Source organism: Nycticebus coucang, chromosome 11 (genome assembly GCF_027406575.1).
Source record: "Nycticebus coucang isolate mNycCou1 chromosome 11, mNycCou1.pri, whole genome shotgun sequence".
Classification (NCBI taxonomy): Eukaryota; Metazoa; Chordata; class Mammalia; order Primates; family Lorisidae; genus Nycticebus; species Nycticebus coucang.
Window position 1 is genome coordinate 21792736 of NC_069790.1, and position 22879 is coordinate 21815614.

Here is a 22879-nt window from a genome sequence, read left to right on the forward strand (position 1 = left end):
CAGCTTTATTTTTATTACTAAGAACTGCCTTAGCTATACGGGTTTTTTTCCGGTTCCATACAAACTGCAGAATCATTTTTTCCAAATCTTGAAAGTACGATGTTGGTATTTTGATAGGAATGGCATTGAATAGGTAGATTGCTTGGGGAAGTATAGACATTTTAACAATGTTGATTCTTCCCATCCATGAGCATGGTATGTTCTTCCATTTGTTAATATCCTCTGCTATTTCCTTTCTGAGGATTTCATAGTTTTCTTTATAGAGGTCCTTCACCTCCTTCGTTAGGTATATTCCTAGGTATTTCATTTTCTTTGAAACTATGGTGAAGGGAGTTGTGTCCTTAATTAGCTTCTCATCTCGACTGTTATTGGTGTATACAAAGGCTACTGACTTGTGGACATTGATTTTATATCCTGAAACAGTACTGTATTTTTTGATGACTTCTAGGAGTCTTGTGGTTGAGTCTTTGGGGGTTCTCTAAGTATAAGATCATGTTGTCAGCAAAGAGGGAGAGTTTGACCTCCTCTGCTCCCATATGGATTCCCTTTATTTCCTTGTCTTGCCAAATTGTATTGGCTAGAACTTCCAGCACTATGTTGAATAGTAAAGGTGACAGAGGACAACCTTGTCTGGTTCCATTTCTAAGAGGAAAAGCTTTCAGTTTTACTCCATTCAGTAAAATATTGCTGTGGGTTTGTCATAGATAGCTTCAATCAGTTTTAGACTGTGCCACCTATGCCTATACTCTTCAGTGTTCTAATTAGAAAAGGATGCTGGATTTTATCAAATGCTTTTTCTGCATCTATTGAGAGGATCATGTGATCTTTATTTTTGCCTCTGTTAATATGGTGGATAACGTTTATGGACTTGCGTATGTTAAACCAGCCTTGCATCCCTGGGATGAAGTCTACTGGATCGTGATGAATGACTTTTTTGATGATAAGCTGTAATCTATTGGCTAGGATTTTGTTGAGAATTTTTGCATCTATATTCATGAGTGAGATTGGTCTGAAATTCTCCTTTTTGTTTGGGTCTTTTCCTGGTTTTTGTATCAGGTTGATGTTTGCTTCATAGAATGTGTTGGGGAAGATTCCTTCTTCCTCAATTTTTTGGAATAATTTCTGCAGTATAGTAATAAGCTCTTCCTTGAAGCTTTGATAGAATTCTGGAGTGAAGCCATCTGGACCAGGGCATTTTTTGGTTGGAAGATTTTGTATTGTTTCTTTGATCTCAGTGCTTGAAATTGGTCTGTTCAGGAGCTCTATTTCTTCCTGGCTGAGTCTAGGGAGAGGGTGTAATTCCAAATATTGATCCATTTCCTTCACATTGTCAAATTTCTGGGCATAGAGTTTCTGGTAGTATTCAGAGATGATCTCTTGTATCTCTGTGGGATCAGTTGTTATTTCCCCTTTATCATTTCTGATTGAGGTTACTAGAGATTTTACTTTTCTATTTCTCGTTAGTCTGGCCAATGTTTTATCTATTTTATTAATTTTTTCAAAAAACCAACTCCTTGTTTCATTAATTTTCTGAATGATTCTTTTGTTTTCAATTTCATTGATCTCTGATTTGATTTTGGATATTTCTTTTCTTCTACTGAGTTTAGGCTTCGATTGTTCTTCTTTTTCCAATTCCATAAGATGGCTTGTGAGATTGTTGATGCGCTCCCTTTCTGTTTTTCGAATGTAGGCATCTCAAGCGATGGATTTTCCTCTCAAAACTGCTTTTGCAGTATCGCACAGGTTTTGGTAGCTTGTGTCTTCATTGTTGTTATGCTCAAGGAAGTTAATTATTTCCTGTTTTATTTCTTCCTGCACCCATCTGTTATTCAACAGAAGATTGTTTAATTTCCATGCCTTTGGGTGGGGTTGAGTGTTTTTGTTAGAGTTGAGTTCCCCCTTTATTGCCTTATGATCTGAGAAGATACAAGGTAAAATTTCAATTCTTTTGATTCTGTTGATATTTGTTTTGTGTCCCAGGATATGATCAATTTTGGAGAATGTTCCATGGGGTGATGAGAAGAATGTATATTCTTTATATTTGGGATGGAGTGTTCTCTATGCGTCTATCAAGCACAGTTGTTCTAGGGTCTTATTTAAATCTCTTATATCTTTGTTTAAATTCTGTTTAGAGGATCTGTCCAGCTTTGGAAGAGGAGTGTTAAAGTCCTCTGTTATTATCGTATTATCAGATATCATATTATTGCTCAGACTGAGTAAGGTCTGTTTCAAGAATCTGGGAGCATTTAAATTGGGTGCATGAATATTTAGAATTGAAATGTCTTCTTGTTGTATTTTTCCCTTGACAAATATAAAGTGACCATCTTTGTCTTTTTTGACTTTAGTTGCTTTAAATCCACATGTATCTGAAAATAAGATTGCAACTCTTTTCTTCTGAATTCCATTTGCCTGAAAAATTGTCTTCCAACTCTTGACTCAGAGCTTTAATTTGTCTTTTGAAGCCAGGTGTGTTTCTTGCAGACAGCAAATGGATGGCTTGTGTTTTTTAATCCAGTCAACCAATCTATGTCTCTTCAGTGGGGAATTCAAGCCATTAACATTTATTGAGATAATCGATAAGTGTGGTAGTATTCTATTCATCTTATTTATCGAGAGTCCATTGCTTAGTTTTATCTTTTGCATCAGTGTGGAGGTTAGGTTCTGTCCTTTAATTTCTGAGTTCTTACTTTGCTGCTGATCCATTGTGGTGGTCAGCGTGCAGAACAGGTTGAAGTATTTCCTGTAGAGCTGGTCTTGTGGTGGCAAATTTCCTCAATGTTTGTATATCCGTAAATGATTTGATTTCTCCGTCAGTTTTTAAGGTTAGCTTAGCAGGGTACAGAATTCTGGGCTGGAAATTGTTCTATTTTAGTAGATTAAAGGTAGATGACCATTGTCTTCTTGCTTGGTAAGTTTCATTAGAGAAGTCAGCGGTCACTCTGATGGATTTGCCCCTGTAGGTCAGCTGGCGCTTACTCCTGGCAGCTTGCAGAATCTTTTCTTTTGTCTTGACTTTGGACAGCCTTATCACAATGTGTCTTGGAGAAGCTTGGTTAGAGTTGAGGTTACGTGGGGTCCGATATCCCTCTGAAAGGAGTGTGTCAGAATCTTTGGTGATATTTGGTAAATTTTCATTTATAGTATTCTCTAGTATAGCTTCCATTCCTCTGGGGCATTCTTCTTCCCCTTCTGGGATTCCTATAACTCGTATGTTGGAACGCTTCATAAAGTCCCATAATTCTGACAGTGAACGTTCTGCTTTCTTTCTCTTCTTTTCTGCCTCTTTTACTATCTGAGTTATCTCAAGAACTTTGTCTTTTACCTCTGAAATTCTTTCTTCTGCATGGTCTAACCTGTTGCTGATACTTTAAAGTGCATCTTTAAGTTCCCTAATTGACTGTTTCAGTTCCTTCAGCTCTGCTATATGCATTTTATATTCTTCATATCGTTCATCTCTTATTTGATTCTGTTTTTGGATTTCCTTTTGTTTATTTTCCACTTCATTAGCAGTTTCCTTCTTTGTTTCCATCATTTCCTTCATTGCTTTCAACATGTGTATTCTATATTCCCTTTCTGTCATTCCTAACATTTCTTTATAGGTGGAATCTTCTATAGTAGTTACCTCATGGTCCCTTGGCGGGGTTGTTCTGGAGTGGTTCTTCATGTTGCCTGGAGTTTTCTGCTGATTCTTCCTCATGAGTGCTTTCTTTTATCTGTTTCCTTGCCCTAATTTTCCTTTCACTTCCTCTTTCTCTTTAAGTTCTCGTGCCTGTGGACTAAGGGTTATAGGACCAGAAGGGTGAGAAGGTTGAAGAGCAAAAAAGGGATGAAAGAATGGAGGACCGAGTGATAAGGAATAAAAAAGAAAAATAGAGAAAGGAGAGGGGGTGGGTAAAAGGAATATTGACAAAAAGAAGAGAGGCACAGAAAGAGGGAGACAGAGCAATATAGGTGTACAGTAGGGTACTTTGACACAACCTTAAGAAAACCCCACCTTCTGGGTGTGTCCAGTTGGATGGTTCCCTTGAAGTCAGCAGCTCTTTGCTAACCTGATCAGATACAGTACCCCACCTCCACCAAGTAGAGAGGAAAGACAGAAATGCTATAAATCAAACCAAAACAAGCAAACAGAAAACTTTACGGGATAAAATTGGGTGAAAAACCAAGTAATATGGGTAGAAACACTAGCAAAAATGACGTTCTAGTTATTGAAAAAGGCAGCAATGGGAAATTATAATTAAACTAGAAAAATTGAGAAAGAAAAAGGATCTGTATGGAAAAGGTTAAAATTCAAAAACAAAACATCAACAACATCAAAATAAACAAAAAGAACAACCAAACCAAAGAAAAGAAAAACAAAAACAACCAAAAACAAAGCAGTATGTATATGTTATTGAATATTGTCTTGGCAACATGTGGTCTTCTGGGATATGAGATGTTAATCACAGTTCTGATACGACTGGAGGCTGCTCATTTTTCAAACCCCAGCAGGTAGACACCCTAAATCTCCCTTCAGCCCACTTAGAAGGCACTTTAAACTTGTAAACTTGCTGAGCAGAAGCCTTCCCAAGAAAGTGCTTGTCGCTGGAATCACTGCTGAAGTGTCTATCCACTTACCCAGTGTGCCAAAACTGGTCTCACTCTGCCCCTGAGGGTTAGGGCTGCTAGGCAGCTCAGACCCACCCTTAGGCTACTCAGTCGCTGGGTTACCAGCTCCCACCTGATTCTAGCTCTGCGACCCTGAGGGCGGTGCTTGCTGGGGCAGATCGCTCACAATGGCTCCCTGTGATGCACAGCCAAACACTATTAGCTCCGTCTGGCTCAGGGGCTCAGACTTGGGCCCTAGACAACGGCCAAAGGCCAAAGTTCTCCGCACTCCCGCTCAGGCTCTCCCCCAGGCAGTTCAACTGAGTGCCAAGTCCAAAGACACCAAAACAGTTCACAGGTAAGGCCTTTCCGGTTTGCAGTCTCGCTGCTACTGGACTTACAGTTGCGGGCGGGTTTAGACGGATTGAACACATGCGACCACTTGCCGTTTTTCCACTGTTTTTGTCCTCCTCTTGGCGTCTAGAAGTCTCTCGCTGACTCCCTGTACCCTCACAGGGGTGATGATAGGAAGATCCCACCAGCCAGAGATGCCTGCAGTCCTATCTCCCCAGACTCAGAGTGCCCAGATTCAAGGAAGCTGTTACTCGGCTGCCATCTTGCTCCACCTCACAGCTAATGTATCTTAATGTTTGTCTGGCGTCTTTCTCCATGTTTGACTTCCTGCCCGGGTTGTCAATTGCCAGGTGTGTTTTTCAGCACTGTGACCATCACATAATGAGTGCTTGGATGGCATTTTGTAATTTTAACTTGTTAATAGCAGTGAATGGTAAGAATAGCATAGCTGTGACCAAAATCAGTCACTGAAGTTCTGGTGTGGTTCACTGTCCTGACCAAGGGTGGATATGATTTTATTTACTAGTTTATAGTAACACCAGCTATATGATATAGGGTTTATAAATTACTTGATCAATTACTTTTGAAATCTTGAATTGTAGACAAATTTTTAATTTGTGAAGATTCTTATAATTGAGAAGAGTTAGGCTTTATTCATATTTTTATACTTAAATTTGCTTCAGGTGTTACTGGTCTACGCTGCATTTTATGAACAGTACTCACTGCTTTTTATAATACAGTCTTTCAGTGCCTCAGTTGTCAAATGGCAGAATCTTGTTCTTCAAATTTTAATACTAATCATAAAATACACTTATGTAACTAGTGTAGTGTTTTTGTTTTCTATTATGTTAAAAGTTTTTTAGAATAAGACTACTTCTTGGGCAGCGCCTGTGGCTCAGTGGATAGGGCGCCAGCCCCATATATTGAGGATGGTGGGTTCAAACCCGGCCCCAGTGAAACTGCAACAACAACAACAACAAAAATAGCTGGGCATTGTGGCAGGCCTCTGTAGTCCCAGCTACTTGGGAGGCTGAGGCAAGAGAATTGCCTAAGCCCAGGAGTTGGAGGTTGCTGTTAGTTGTGATACCATGGCACTCTACTGAGGGCAATAAAGTGAGACTCTGTCTTTAAAGAAAAAAAGACTATTTCTTATTCTTTTCTCATCTCTGATCTCCATAGGAATTTCATAAAAATCTAAAACTTAAAGGTTACCTCCTGGAATTTTCCCAGTGAAGGAACCTACATAGGGCCAGGGGAATGGCTCAACATCATTATTAAGTTCAGTAGGTGAAGTTTGGAATTGAAGTCTCTTGGCTTTGTTAATTGTGTCTGTCAAATTGTAGGTTTTAGATTTAAAGTCTAAGTAACTGTCAAAGATACATAAATGAGAAGATGACCTTGTATGTCCCAAGACCCAATAGTTCTGTTAGCAAGAGAAAGAACTATTTTACTGGCTTTGCTTATGTCCTTATAGTCAACATGTCATTCTCCATTTTTTCTTTACTTAATTATTTTTTTGAAAAGTATTCTGAATTTTTTTTATTGTGTCGGTTGTTTGACAATGGTATAAAAAGTAGTAAAATAGTAAAAATGGTGCAAGAGTTTTCTTAATCATTTAAATTAAAGGATAAGACATTGTGATATCTAAGGGCAATTTGCAGTTTAGGGGAAATCCATATCTTAAGATTGGATGGTTTATCAGTTAATGTACTGACAAAATCTCTTGTTGAATCTGATGGACCTGGTTATATATTGTGTTTGTGTGGTTTTCTTTCTTCCAGTGAAGGGGTACAGCTCCTAGACTTTGCTCATTAGGTATACTTAACTTTTGCGGCTTCCCTGTGCATGCCCAGAAACATTTAATGAGCTAACACATTGGTTTGTATCTTATCTAGCAACTTGTTCTTAAAAGACTGAAATGCATTTTTTCCAATAAAATGAAAGTTAACTTTATGAAAAGTATTAATGTAGGTTATTCCTTGATTTAGAAATGTTTATATTCACATATGAGAGTAAGACTTTTGACAGAAGTTGGGATTTATTGCCTTTTAAACACATATGTTGAATAATTGTTATATCAAGTATTGCCCACTTTTATACACGTAAGACATGTATAAAATATGTGAAAATTTACTCTGTATTAAGAAACATAATTTTATCTCGTTTAGGGGTAGTGATATATACTTTGCATGCCCTGTTGTTTTCATGCCCCATATGTACTTTAAAATAAACTGTTTTGTGTGGGTGAGCATTACACCTAACTCCCACAGCTTTGTTCTTGATGGTTTTGTGATTTCTGAGGCATTTCCTCCTGCCTGCCAATGTATCCTTTAGTTGAAGGCGCTTAACGTTTTCATGAAACTGAAAATGAAAGAGAAACCCAAGCCCTCCTCCAGTCCTTGCTGCACAGCCTGGATCCTGTCATCTTGGACTTCATGGGAAAATAAGAGCCATTTCTGCCTCAAAGGGACTCCTGGATCATTTTTGCTTAATATTTGAAAGGGCTGTATAAACTGCAACTGATAAATAGTAGACATTATCATTATAATTAAAAAGTTTTTTTTTTTTTTCTTAGCTGTTGGAAAGCACTGTTTGGCTTAATGCCAAATATATGGAGGAAATTCAGATTACCTGAAGTCATCCTTAAAGGCCATTATTACATAGATTACTGGGAAATCTAGATCTTGCTAAGAGCAGTGGTTTCTTCAAATGACTGAATTTTAAAAGCAGTGTTGCTTCTCACTTTGAAACTCAATATCTCTGTTAATTAATTGAGTGCATTTCTTCTTTACCTATTCAAAATAGAATTTTTTTCCCTGTTTAAAGTAGAAAACAAATTTAAATGGCCAAACCTACCAAAGGCTTTGGAGTTTGGGGAGCTGGAAGATCAAAATGAAAACAGAAAATGGTGAGAAAAAGTGCAGCGACGTAGTGGTAATAGCTATAGGTAGCTACTCAAGGTCATTAAGTGCTAGGGAAAGAGATAACCAAGGAAAGTATTTTTGCTTTATACTTGGTGAAAATGAGACTCTGAGAGACTAAATAAGTGATAAGTCATAATAAAACCAAGGACTGTTTCTTGTTACGAATGGCTTTCTTACCAGAAGTAAAGACGAATTTGAATTTTCTTTCCCTAATTCTAATTCTTATTTTCAGCTATCAGGTTTTACCAATTTGTCTTTCAGAGTATGTTGTGAATTTATATTTTCTTTTTCCTAGTAAAGCCCATTTGAGTCCTGCTCTCCTCATCTCATACCTAGATTGTTACCATTTTCTTCTTATGATATAATGACACAGCTTCTGAAAGTTTGGGGTGTGTAAAATCCTAGGGGTTGTTAAAAATGTAGATGTCCAAGCCTCAAGTGAGAACTGGGGTCCAAGAATACAATCTTAGCATGCTCCTGCTAGTCAGTGTTCTTAACGCGGGTTACATATTAGAATCACCCCCAGTGCCAGACCTAGTAGTGTGGAAAACTCGTGGGTGATTCCCATGTGCTATTAGTGTGGTAACATCACCCTTTACCGTATTTATAAATCACCTCAGTGGTCTAGTTAAAATGTAGATTGGGAGTCAGGAGGTCTGGGAGCAGACTTGAGATTCTGCATTCCTCCTGGCTTCCAGGGGATGCAGTTAGTACTAGACTCTGGGACACTTGGAGTGGCAAGGAGCCACTTCTAACATTAAAATTTATGAAAGAACTGCCTAGATTTTGCCCCGTTCTCTGTACTTATGATAATCAACTTCAACTATACATTAGAATCACTTGTGAATTAAAATCCCCAGAGTTTCAGATTTAGGGGCCCTAGGTTAGTCCTCAAGTATCTTTGTTTTACTCAGCTCAGTGCTACTGGTGACACTAGTATAATACTGGGGTTGGATCACTGTGGCTCTGTGTTGCTGTGTGTTATGATCTCTCTGGAATTGCTTGCTCTCTTTGCTCATGAATTCAGTGCTTCTCATGCTTTTTCACATCATGGCACACAAAGAAAATGGTAATATTTGTGTGGCACAGTGGAGTAAGAAGATGGTGTCAAGATCAGGGGTTTTATTGACCCCCAGAGATTCTCGCTCTCTTATTCTTGGCACCCCAGGGCTGATCAGTTAAGAAACTGGCCAGACTCCCCACACTGTGTATATAATGAGGTCCTCAGTAAGTATTAGCACATTATTGTCTCTATTATTACTTATATTCTATAGTGTCAGTATTAGTGATGGGACTTCCTTTTATCATGTTGAATCCAAGTCCGTAAATCCCACCTAAGTTGTATCCATGCCTTGAGGTCTCTTCCTCTGCCCCCCGTGATCCCATCTTAATAAACCATGATCCAACAAGGTTATTGCTGATCTGCCTTCTCAGATTTCTTATAGTTCTTTGGCTTTGTACCATTTACTTAAGGGCTTAATGTGTTATTATTGTTATTAGAGACAAGGCCTTGTTCACTGCAGCCTTGAACTCCTGGGTTCAAGCAATCTTTCCAGCCTCCTGAGTAGTTAGGACTAAAGGGGTGTGCCACCTGTAATTAAAAAAAAAAAAAAAATCATTTTTAGAGAATAGAGTCTCTCTGTGTTGCCCAGGCTGATCTCCTGACCTTGAGCGATATTCCTGCCTTGGCCTCCCAAAGTGCTGGCATTACAGGTGTGAGCCACTGTGCCAGTCTGTCTTATCTCAAAGATTTTATCTTTAAGGGCAAAGATACTGGCTAATGTTTTGTTTTTCTTCTTTTAATATTCTTGGGTTTTAGGAAAATGTGTTGTGCATCTACTAGGCATTTCAATTCTTATTGGCCTTGAAACCTTTATAACCCCCACAAAAACCTAGATAGGAAAGAGCTGAGCTTGTGGGATATATGACTGTTTTCTCTTTCTCAAACTGGGTCCTCAAGAATGTCTTTTCATTTGTTTACAGAAACTGGGCCTTGTTTCATTCTACTATAATTTTGTGTATACACAAATACGTGTAAGGCTGGACAGTTAAGTTTGTGAACTCATCCTAGAAAAAGTGCTACATACCTCATTGTTGAATATCACTATGGTCACCTTGGAGGTGCTTCCCTTGGGAAGCTATGCACCAATGCCAAAATCCATCCTTCAAAGCAATCTTGGAACTCTTTTTCTGGAATGGCCATCAAAGCTGTTGTCATATGAGGTTTGACAGTTATAGTCATCAGATGGCCAATGGCAGTACTTCAAAGGTGACTGTAGTGATATTCAGCAATGAGGTATGCAGCTCTTTTTCAAGGATGAATTTGCAAATTGAACTCCTGTGTATTTATATATATATGTGTATATACATATACACATACATACACCCCCCTTCATGTACCATCATGTAATGGAAACCTTTCACATAATTTCAATCATTAAAAAATTGTCTGTTTGGTTTTATTTGAATATATTTTATGATTTCTCTAATATGGTCGGTCATAGGTAATAGTAATTTAGCAGTTTGAGGGAGGTACTAGGCATGGTGCTAGATCGTAAACACAGGCTCAGCTATTGAAGACCTTGGATTCTAACAGAGGAAACTGGTGTGTGCTGTGACCAGGTAGGCTATATTAGAGGTATTATAGCTGGGGTAGCAAGACAAGCAGCACAGAATTCCACATGTGTATTCTTTCTACTTTAAAGGGTGATTTGAGAGCTTTCCAGGCAGTAATAAAGAAAGGCAAGGAGTCACTAAGGCACTTTGGGTTTTAGAGGATTGTTGGTCAGTGTCCAGAATGAAGGGTAGGTGGTGGGGACTGACTGGAAATAGGCCAGAGTGCGGGCTCTATGATGTGAGCCGTGGAAAGTCATGGAGCTTTTCAAGCCAGGGGAGGAGATGCTAAGATCCATACACTTAAAGAAACTGACTTGAGCCTCTAGGAACGGGGAGACCAATACTATATAATTTCCAAAAGTTTCTTTTGGAAAGAAACTTTAAAACTCAGAATAGGCCCTTAGAATAGTAAGAAATAATTTGTAGTATCAAAAGGGAGTTGATTATAGAATTTGTTAAGGTTGATTTGAAAACTTTCTTTAGAAAAAGTTAAGGAGTTAACCTTGTTTTATGTCATTTTGTCACTTCGGGCCAAAAGTCTTTAGAATGCTTTTAGTATGGATTAACCTCAATTTAGGAATAGGTTGTATTTTTTTGTATTTCATGTATTTCATGTTTTGTATATCATGTTGGACTTAGACTGTATTTCTTCATATTAATTTTGTTATAAGATCATCAAATACCCATGATGGGAAAGGAAGCAGTTCAGACATGGTGGAAGGAGACCTAGATTTGGAATTAGAAAACCTGGGTTCGTCTGGTTATGGCCATTTATAAGCTGTGTACCTTTGGTGGAAATAACCTTTTTGAAGCCCTGTTTCTAGGTTTTTGGGAAAATCAAGAGTTTGTGAAGGTGCTTTGTGAATTTGAAGTCAAATATTATTTATGAAGTGTACATGTAAGGGAAACAATGTAATGTGGATGGGAAAATTTTTCTGTAGTCAGGAAATCATCCTGTAGTTTTGGGAGAGCAGCCTGCAGGTGATCACAGAGGGGCAAATAGAAGCCTACTCTGTCTTCCTGGGGCTCTCACACTTTGAGCAGGAGTAAGAGAACAAGAACAGTGGGCCTCAAACTTAAGGTACATTAGACTCAACTGGGGAATCTTAAAAATGCAGCTTCTAGGGCTCTATTCCCCAGGATCCCCAGGGAGGGGTCTAGGAAGGGCCCAGGACAACTGAGTAGGGCTGCTGGTAGGGTGATTGGAATAAGGGAAGAGGCAAGAGCAGGTTAGTGTGCTGGTCAAGAGGCAGGGAAATTTGGGGGCTTCGAGGATTGAGCAGAGCAGTTAGGGAAATACCCTCCATCCAGTTCCTTTGTCCTGTCTTCCTGCCTGCCTCTCTGAGACCAGATATGGGGGTAGGGCAGGAAATTTCCCCTTTCTGCTTGACCAGGACATGGGACTTGCTGGAAAGAACAATAGCAGCCACTGATCCTGGGTTGGCAGCTGGCAGAGGGGGCAATGGCGTGAGTGACTGGAAGAGCAGAACTGGGACCAGGAAGAAACCTCACGGCCACCATGGGGAGTACCTATGTCAGGGACAGGACCCAGAAAGAGAAATGCCCACTGGGCCAAGATATCTGGAGGCCTAGGCAGCGGGCCACATGTAGATAAGGTGTCTAATTTGCATGAAGTAAATGGAGACCTCATTTGTGAAAAAGATGATTACACACCCCTCCCTAATTTAGGTTTATTATGTGGACATGATTTTGAATTGTTTCATTCCGTCACTCCCTTAATTATATCAAGCTGTACTCAATTCAATAAACACTTGAGTGTGCTGAGCTTTGCGCTGGTTAAGTACTGTAGTAAAGTTTGGTGAAACATTGTTTCTGTCCTTAGGGAGTTCCAATCTCTTTTGTTTAAACAAGATTCTAATAACAGGAGAAGAGTAATTTCAGCAAAGAGTCCTTTCAGTTCTCATAAGACTGAAAATTGATATAATGTGACATATAATCTGATACAAAGTTTCTTCAATCATGAGAGTTAATGCAGTATTCCAGAGTGTATAATTTAGAGTGTAAGCAATATGTGTGCTGCCAGCAACATTATAAGAGCCTTTTAAAATTGTCAGCCATAAGGATTGTGATGCTTTGAATTAGATTACGAAGGAAACCTCTCCTTGAACACTGTTTTCTTATAGAATAAGTTTGGATTATTATTATTATTTTTTGAATATATGGTATTCTTATGTTTTTTTTTTTTTTAACTGCTATTATTTATCTCAGTTTCTTAGAAGGCCAAAAATTGGCATATGTGTTAAAGTGGAAAAAACGGCTTACCAACTTTGTTACACTCCCAAAAGATACAGACAGGTTGATAAATCTCTGGAATAAATTTAAAGAAAATAATTTGAGATTTTCCTTTCTGTAGGCAAGTAGGCAAGAAAAGCTCTTTAGGGGTGCCTTCAAAAGTTTGTGTTATTTTATGTCTCCGTTCTTAAATTATATGCTCACAAAGCAGTATTTGCTTCTTAGGACGGTATTTCAATTTTTAAATAAAGCATATCTCTATATTTTTATGCAAAAATTAATGATTTATAAAATGTGCTGCTTATATCAACAGATGAATTATAACATTTTTTCCTTTTTTTTCTTTGAGACAGAGTCTAACTTTGTTACCCTTGGTAGTGTGCTGTGGCATCATAGCTCACAGCAACCTCAGACTCTTGGGCTCAAGCAGTTCTCTTGCTTCAGCCTCCCAAGAAGCTGGGACTACAGGCTTCTGCCACAATGCCCAGCTAATTTTTTCTATTTTTAGTGTGTGGGGAGTGTCTTCCTCTTGCTTAGGCTGGTCTCCAACTCGTGAGCTCAAGCAGTCCACCTGCCTTGGCCTCCCACAGTTTTAGGATTACAAACCTGGGCCACTGGACCAGGCCCTTTCCCTTTTATCTTTAAAAATGAGGGAGGGGAAACAGGAATACTTTAGGAGTAAGGCTCCTTTGTCTTCCTTTCATCCTCTTCTGCTTAGGCCAGGACAGTACAGGACAGAATTCTGAGAATCGCCTCCCTTTCTTGGTTTACCTGCTATGTGTTCTTATGCAAGTTACGTAACTATTCTGTGCTTCAATTTCTAGTCTGTATACTGTGGGCTGTTATATGTGAGAACATATTGAACGAGTTCAAGTAAAGCACTTCTCAAAATTCCGCCTATGTAATAACATGATCTGCCTATTGAGTGAGTTCAAGTAAAGTACTTCTTAAAATCCTGCCTATGTAATAGCATAACATAATCTGTCAAATCATTGGACCTTGGAGATTAGAAAAGAGTACCATTCTCTTGCTAGGTACTCCTACTCCAAGGATTGTCTACTGTCTAATGCTAAAGGGAGCCAATTTAAAGGAATTAAATTAGAAAGGTACCAAAGGTATCTTGTACCTCTCATTCTTCTGAGAAATTATGGTATTAACATTTTAAGGACATGGATGGATGATGACCTTGACAAATCTTAATTATCACTCCAGAATTGTGATGGTCAAAGGCCAACTTAATGGCATAATGTGCAATGTATTGCTGTTAAAGTCAGCAAAAGTCAATGATGCCTTCTTTTACCAGAATTATTTATTATTACTCTATAAGTTTATTATTATCAAAAGTGAAAATTAAACTTATTAGTAAAATTGTAAAAAAGGAGCAAAATTATCATTGGTAAATAATGTTAAAAATGAAGAATTAAAGATAAGCTCAAAACTGTATGAATTGATTGGTAGTTTAGTGAATGAACTGAAAATATATTACAAAATAAATTAATAATAATATCTAGTAATGTGTAGTAAAAAAAAAGATTTCATGACTATTAACAGAAAAAAAGTGTTAAACTTCCAGGGGAAACTTCAGAAATATGTATTAACAATACCTATTAGATTTTTTTCAAGGGCAATTAAAAAGGAATTTGAATAATTAAAGGTATGTATCATGCTTATGGATATGAAGACTATATTGCAAACGTGGAGCTAACTTCTCAAATTAATTTATAAGTGAAAACCCAGTTATGATTACACAGAGATTATCAAAGTGTGACAGGTCTTCAGTATGATAAAGGTGGCATTCACATTCAGTGAGAGAAGAATGATTTATTCAGAAAATGATAGCTCAATCATTCAAATGCCAAATTTTATTATGGTGGGATGAAATTTTTAAAGACAGAAATCAGAAGGAAACAAAAAACAGGTTTGTCAATAAGGAAAAAATTAAAATTTGAAAAGATCAAAATACCTTGAAAAGATCAAAATATAAATAACAAATTAAATATTTATAACTTCAGTGATCTAGAAGTAATAACTTTGTCTTTTGTAACCATTTATGTCTCTAAGGTAACATATATTTTTAAATTACAAAATATTATTAAATACTATTTTAAGGGTAAGGGTAAGACAGGCATCAGTCTGGGATTACAGGCATCAGTGCATATTTTATTTTCCTAATTCAGAAACATAATTCATAAACTTAAGTTAGGAGCTATTTAGCCAGAAGCCTTCTATCAGATGTATCATGTGATACAAGGAAACCAAATGGTGCTTTCTGGGTTCTTCTTAAGATGTTCTTTGGACTTGAACAGAGGGCAAGCTGTTCTTTTTTTTTGAGCTATTGATCCTATGACACTGATTTTTATTAGCTTGCTCTCTTTTATTTTCTTCTTCTTTTTTTCCTCATTATTTCATTTTAAACTGTTTAATAGCCAAGCGTTGTGGTGGGCGCCTGTAGTCCCAGCTACTCGGGAGGCTGAGTCAAGAGAATCCCCTAAGCCCAAGGACTTGGAGGTTGCTGTGAGCTGTGTGACGCCACGGCACTCTACCGAGGGGAGGGTGATAAGGTGAGACTCTGTCTCTACAAAAAAAAAAAAACAAGAGTAATATCTATCATAAAATTTCAGACATTGCAGTAGTATGTAAAAATGGTAGTTCCTTCTTTTGTCCCACCCCTAGTCCTGTGCCCCCAAGCTACCATGTTTCTCTATTCTTTTGAAAGTTAATTCTTCCCATGAGTATATTGCTCTTGTTTCTATCAGTAGTAGTTTCTATCTAATGGTTTCTGTATAGTGTTTGGGAAATATTAGGCCTGCATGTCTAACAATGTCTACTTTGCTGAATGAATGAAAATCGACTGAGTGAATGAAAATAGAAGCTATATGCTTAATTATTTTATGTCCAGTCTTCTAGAATTGTAAGTATAGCCCTGTAGCTTTTTTTGAGGAACCAATAGTCTTTCCCCAGTCCCTAAGAATGCAACATTTACACATCTCGATATTTGCTCTTTGAAATGCTTTTCTGTAAGGTGAAAATATTTCTTTATGCTAAAATAATAATGTAATTTTTTTTTCTTCTTCTAGCTACCTTTGCAGCAGTATTGCACTGGTAAGATTATCTTTTCTCCTATGGTATTTTATGCAAATATTTATAATTTACCAAAGCTTTTCTCTGTGCATTTAAAGGAATAATTTCAGCATAGTAAGGATGAATATACATATATACATGGATTTATAGATATATAAAATAGATGTAGCACAATAGTCGGTTTAATTGGTAAATCAGGGCCAGAATAATCTTAATAATAAAAAAGAGATCCATTATTAAAGAGGCTATATTTGACACTCTACCTCACTTAACATTAATATAGTATTCATGTTAAGAAGATTCATTTTTTTAATCTTCTAGATAGAAATATGAATTTCATTAGATATTTCTGAAATGGTAACCCAATGACATTTATAGTTTAATTTATACTTTTATTGTACTTCATTAAAAATGTTCTGGTGCATTTTAATTTTAAAATGTACTTTGAATGTGTTTCCTTAATAGAAATTTTAGTAGAAAAGTTGTATTGAGTAGAAAACAAATATGGATACTCTTGGTTTTATTACTAAATTATCTACAATAGATTCTTTGATTTTTGTATTTAGAGTTACTTTTAAAAATAATACGTGTAGGATAAGTTTTAATGCTGTTGCTTTGTTTTGTGTTTCCAGGAGCCATATAACACACCTCTTTGAAAATGATCGTCATTTTTCTCACCTCTCAACTTTGGAAAGGGAGATGGCTTTTCGCACTGAAATGGTTAGTTTATATGTGGTATTCTATTGTAGTATTTTAGAAATTACACAAATTTTAAGCTTTCTGTCATGGAAATTTTCAAAAAGCTATTCCAAGTGGAAAGAGTACATAACACCCCCTCCCCACCCTCCTGCTTCTACAGCTGCCAGCACACAGCCAGTGTTCTTCACCTCCACCTCCACTCAGCTGGCTCTTTGTAAAGGAGCTCCTAGACATTATATTATCGCATCTGTTAATACTTTCATAATTATCTCAAAAGACAAAATTCTTTCTTTTATTACTAACCCTGGCACACTTGAAAACAATTAACAATAGTTATTTAATATCACTAAATAAAAAATTCATATTTAAATGATCTGACTTACATTTTTGAAATAGCATCGAAACAATGTCTACATGCTGTGATGCATTTACTTGATGTATCTCCTAAGTCTTTTAATCTATAAATTCCTCTTCCTGTTTTTGTTTTGTTTTGTTTTTCCTGCTATTTATTTGTTAAAGACTCCAGGTCATTTCTCCTGTAGAATTACTCACAGTAATTCTTGTTTATTATATTTATCTGTCCCAAGTTTACTGATAATTGATGGGTCAGAGTTTTGGCAACTGAAGAGTTGACTTTTTTCCTGGCAGGAACACTTCCTAGGTTGTGTTGTGCTCTTGCTGTAGTATCACACCGAGGAGCACACCATATTTGGCGGTCTTACCTTCTGTGATGCTAGGATTGCTCAGTGGCTTTAGGTGTTGGTGTATGGACCTTTCATCAGCCTAGTCAGTTATTTCAGTAAATTGCCAAACTGTGATCATCTGTTCTTTTTTTCTTGTACTTATTAACTATAATTTTTTAAGTCATTCTTTTGTTTTTCTTCCCTAAGTCAGTCTCGCTCTGTTGCCCAGGCTGCAGTGCAGTGGCATAGTCACTGCAGCCAGAGCTTGTTGCAGACTTGAACTCCCAGGCTCAAGTGATCCTCCTGCTTCCAACGCCCATAGTGCTAATTTAATAGTCATTAACCACTATCTCTGTCCACTATAAGTGTTTTATAAAGAACTTTCCCAGAATACCTTTTTGGTTTTTCTGAGATATACTTCGTAGAGGAAAGATAGGAAAATGCTTGATTCCTTCTTTTTATTTACTAGTTTTCATAAAAATAAGTAGATTCCCTAGCATCTTCTAGGGGTGACTACTGGTAACCTTCCTATGGTGTGTCATTATCTTGTGATGGGTTTTAACATACTTTGTAAACTTTCCTTCTTTAGCTAGTGAAAACCCTTATAGTTTGCTCTGCTTGCTCTTGGTGTGACTTTACCAGTGTTCCTTAGCTTCCTTACTATCAAGTATTATAAGACATTTTATTCCCAGATCTAGCTTCAACCAGTTTTCTAAGAAGCCCCTCATTGCTTTTGGTGGCAAATGAATTTAGAGACGACAGTCTTGGTGCTAAAGCTGCTCTTTGCTGCTAGACTGGCCATTGTGTCTAGGCCTTTTTAGTGAACAGAATAAAGAAATGAATTTTTTTCAAGAGAAAATATATCATAGATTTATATTCCTATTTCACAATTCAAATTTAGGATAAGATTTCTTTTTATAATTTAAAATTTTACTTATTTAATTTGTATCTTTTAGTATGAGAATCGTGGTTTCAAATTACTATTTATTATAAATAAAAGTACAAAGTATTAGTGAAAAGTATGATTATTGAGAACAGTGTAAAATAATTTTCTTAGTTTGTTTTGGCCTAGAGTATATACCTCTAGGGATATACAGTAAAATTACTATATCTTAAAATTGCTTGAAATTCTTTCCTACCGTCATAAGTATTGAATTCTTGTGTTGTTATTTTGATATTTAGGGATTTTTAAGTTTTTGTTTTATAATTAAATAAAACATTTACATTATTCCCAAATTCTATGAAACAAGAGAAGTGTAGTTTCCTAGGACTGCTGTAATAAAATATATTAGATGGCTTAAAATGGGAGAAGTTTATTCTCTCACAATTCTAGAGGCTAGAAGTGGGAAAGTAAAGTGTTGACAGGACCGTCTTCTTTCTGGAGGCTGCATGGCCCAATCCTTTTCTTCCTTTTCCCAGCTTCTGGTGGTTGCTGGCAATCCTTGGCGTTCTCTGGCTTGTTCTTGCCTTCATTGTCACATAGCCTTTCCCCCGTGGGTCTGTCTTTGTGCCCTAATTTACCTCTTCTTTCTTTTAAGGATATTAGTTGTGTTGGGTTAGAGTCTTCCTTAATCCAGTGTGACGTCTTATTAGCTTGATTATATCTGCAAGCAACCTGTTTCCAAATAAGGTCACATTCACAGGTTCTGGTGGGCATAAATTTAGAGGGACAGTACAATGCACTATAGTAGGAAACACAATTTTAAAAATGTTTATTTTAGAGCTAAAACATCATAGTATTAAGATCATATTTTTCTTTTCAATAAATATCTGGATGGATATTACTTTTTTGTATTTATGAGCCTTAAGCACAATTCAGAGTCTGGTAGCTAATGGTACTGGCTGCCAGGGCAGCTGTAGGTAAAATTGCATGTATGATTGAATTTGTATCTTGTATTTGTCTGTCTTCCATTATACTGCCACTTAGACTCCCCCAGGTTTCTTGTACTTAGGTGTTTTTTGTCTCATGTATTATTCCACCCTTGCTATCTCTTTCAAGTAATAGGTCAAGCTAAAAAGTGATCTTTTCCTCAAAATAGGACCACCCCCCAAAACCCCTCTCCCATGGAGTTCTTACCTTATGCTAACTTGATAAGGAGGAGAATGATCTGTAAAATTAGTTGGTATCTGAATGAAATTTATATGTAATAATACATTATCAGGTAGCCTTCTCAACACATTTGCAATTTTGCATGTAAATCTAGAGGGAAAAAATGCATGATAGTGTCACTTTGAGGATTCAGATAAGCATTTGGAGGTGACGTTTTTGACTTGGGAAGAGTTCTTGGTTTATGGTAAATTTTAGTTCTGTAATAAACCTCTTACCCTGTTTATAAGATAGCTTTTTCTAACACTTAGGGTAGTATGGGTTATAGGAATTTTTAGATGAAATGTGCTGTCATGTTATTTTTAAACGTTGAAACTATTTTTGAAGATATTTTGCTTTCAATTATTTCAATTAGGACAAGATTATATGAAGATAATCCCAGTTTTTCATCTTTAGAATTTATTAGTGACCAGAAAACTGTATGTGACCAAATTAACTGTAGCTATTACTTGATTGTTTTGTTTTTTAACAGAATATTTTAAATTTTCTTTGAAGCTTAGACGAGGCATAACAATTATGTACCTTTTATTATAACAAGAGCATATCCTTATTTCAGGGACTATATTATTCTTACTTCAAGACTATTGTGGAAGCACCCTCATTTTTTAATGGAGTCTGGATGATTATGAATGACAAACTGACTGAATATCCCCTTGTTATTAATACATTAAAAAGGTTCAATCTTTACCCTGAGGTAAGTTACTCATTCCAATTGTGATTTTTCACTTTTTAACTATTTTTTGTTTTAATGCTGATTCTAAATCTAAGATATAATTCAATAGGCTAAATTTTGCTTCATTTTTTTAAAGAAAATATGTCTTGGAAAGGTGTATGGAAAAATGATTATTGATTTTTATTGATTTTGAGGGGGCTTTAACTGATTCTATGGGAACTATTATTGTAAGTGTTTAGAAAATGCAAAAACTGTAATATATTTGGTGTGCTTGTAGGGATTACAGAAAGGGAGCTTTATTACTTTCATATGTCATTTGCCACATAATGTTTCTTCCCTCTTTTAGGGTTTCTCGTATAATTGAGTGTACTTTTGGGGGTAGGGTGGGAGAAGGTGAGTCTATCCAGGAGGTCAGAGAGAAGGGCAGTGACATTTGGTCTCTCCTTTACCCTCTATATAAAACTATAAATTTGTTGATGTGAAACTGTTCAACAGAATACATACTTTAATGATTTGGGTACACGTTGCCAAAATGCCTTCCAGAAAGGTTCTACTAGCTGAAATTCCAATTAGCATTTTTAGAAATGTTTGCTTGTTCATGCCTCATGTCCCTATTTCTATTAATATTTTATAAGACCTCATTCATTATACATAGAATGTTTAATATAAAGGTATGTAGATAAAACATAGTTTTTTGTTTGGCTTCTAGCTTTGTATATGATGTGTATGTATTTTTTCCTGTACAGAAGTGTATCTATGAATTTTTTAAACTTATGTTTTTTCTTCTACATATACATGTAAAAAATCTTTAGGATCCCATTTTTATATTTATATTTTCAATTTATGCGGAATTGGTTTTGATGCTTAGTGTGGGGTAGATATCTAAATATTATTTTTTTAAAAATGATAATTTTGCTTGCATAGCCTAACACTGATGAGTGGTCTGTCCTCTTCCCACTGATTTTTAGTAGCTTACTTTTTCATTTACAAAGTCATCGTAAACACAATGCTTGTATCTGTTTTTGGATTTTGTGTTCAGGTTGAAGTAACAGGAAGTAGACTTTGAAATGGAGATTTGCGTAAAAGAAGTGTCTGTAGGAGTGCTCTTGGGATCAACACCTGAAGGGGATGAAGGAAGCAGGATAAGGCAGGAGGCAGAGTTGAACGGTGATGCAGCTGCAGTGAAGGGCTTCTTGTGCCAGTCTCAGACCATTTTAATCACTGTAAATGATAAGGTTTACTATCTGGGGACCTTCCCTTTAGTTGTTTTCTTTCCATTATTTTCTAGTTAAATTTTAGACACTCAGGATTTTGATTAGGATTGTTTTACATTTACGAATTAATTTGAAGGAAATTTCACATCTTGAAAAATTAGGTCTATTTAAGAGACCCAGTACTACTATATTTGTTCAAATCTTCTTTTCTGTCCCTTGTAGAGTTCTATAGATTTTGAAAAACATAAATCTTTTACTTGTTTTATTATGTCTTATTCTTATCTGCAGATGAACAGTTGAAGTCTGACCAGTAAAGACATAGGAGATTGTGAGCTACATTTTACTAGATTTAAAGGGAGTCAAGTGGATGATACAGAAAGGGAAAATTTAATAATAATAATTATTATTATTTATTTATTTATTTTTTTTTTTAGAGATAGAGTCTCACTTTATTACCCTTGGTAGAGTGCTGTGGCATCACAGCTCACAGCAACCTCCAATTCCTGGGCTTAAGCAATTCTCTTATCTCCAGCTTCCTGAGTAGCTGGGACTACAGGCATCTGCCAGACCGCCCAGCTATTTTTTTTTTTTTTGCAGTTTGGCTGGGGCTGGGTTTGAACCTGCCACCCTGGGTATATGGGGCTGGTGGCCTACCCACTGAGCCACAGGCACTGCCCCATGACAATTATTAAAACATCTCAAAAATATTCTAGTAATGAGAACTGTTGAGGATAATATCTTTTCCTGTAATGCTTCTGCTTCTTAAAAAAATAGGTAATCTTGGCTAGCTGGTACCGGATTTATACCAAAATAATGGATTTGATTGGTATTCAAACCAAGATATGTTGGACAGTTACCAGAGGAGAAGGACTCAGTCCTATTGAAAGCTGTGAAGGTAAATGTCTTTCTATAATATTGTCTAGTTATCTGTAACATAATTGTATATATTGTATAATATATTGTAATGTAATAAACTTACACACCCAGCAATATAAACTTACCCCAGACTTAGTGATATAAATAGCAGCGATATTATGATGCTTGTGCATTCTGCATATCTAGAATTTGAATAGGCAATAGCAGGGGTGCTCTCTCTCCATCGTGTGTGTGTGTGTGTGTGTGTGTGTGTGTGTGTGTGTGTGTGTGTGTGTGTGTGTGGAGGGGGTGCTCTGCTAGTAAGATGCAAGTATCTAGAAAGACTGGAATCAACTAGTGGCTGCTTCACTCAACGTTTTGGCTTCCAGCTAGGGTGATTGTGAGGCTGAGCTCGGCAAGGACTGTCAACTGGGACACATACATGTGGCCCTTCTATATGACTTGGATTCTTTTTATAGCAAGGTACCTCAGCGTAGTAGTTAGGCTTTTCCTATGGCAACTCAAAGCTCCGGGCTGTACCCTGCATGGTCTTTTATGACCTGGCCTCAAAAGTCACGTGGTATTGCTTTTGCTATCTCTGCTGAAGCAGTAACAAGCCCAACCAGACTCAAAAATAGGAGTCATAGACCTTCTAACTCTGTAGGAGGTGTATCAGTGAATTTGTAGCCTTATTATAAAACCACACAGCTACTCCCCTGTTCTCATCTGTGTTCTGCAGTAGTATCAGGTTTTCACATGGGAATCAAGGCAACCATTTAATATATCTACCATTTTCAAAATAGACATGGCTTAATGTAAATTGCTAGACAGAT

General features: G+C 36.8%; 1 protein-coding gene across 2 annotated transcripts in view; it reads left to right on the forward strand.

Annotated features, from left to right (window-relative positions):
* Positions 1-22879, forward strand: part of DPY19L1 (dpy-19 like C-mannosyltransferase 1) — a 128916-nt gene that overhangs the window by 9020 nt on the left and 97017 nt on the right. For both annotated transcript variants that reach the window (XM_053609457.1, XM_053609458.1), the window contains exons 2-5: positions 15812-15836; positions 16448-16535; positions 19861-19998; positions 21966-22086. In XM_053609457.1, the coding sequence (XP_053465432.1) occupies positions 15812-15836; positions 16448-16535; positions 19861-19998; positions 21966-22086 (372 nt within the window). The remainder of the gene's footprint in view (positions 1-15811; positions 15837-16447; positions 16536-19860; positions 19999-21965; positions 22087-22879) is intronic.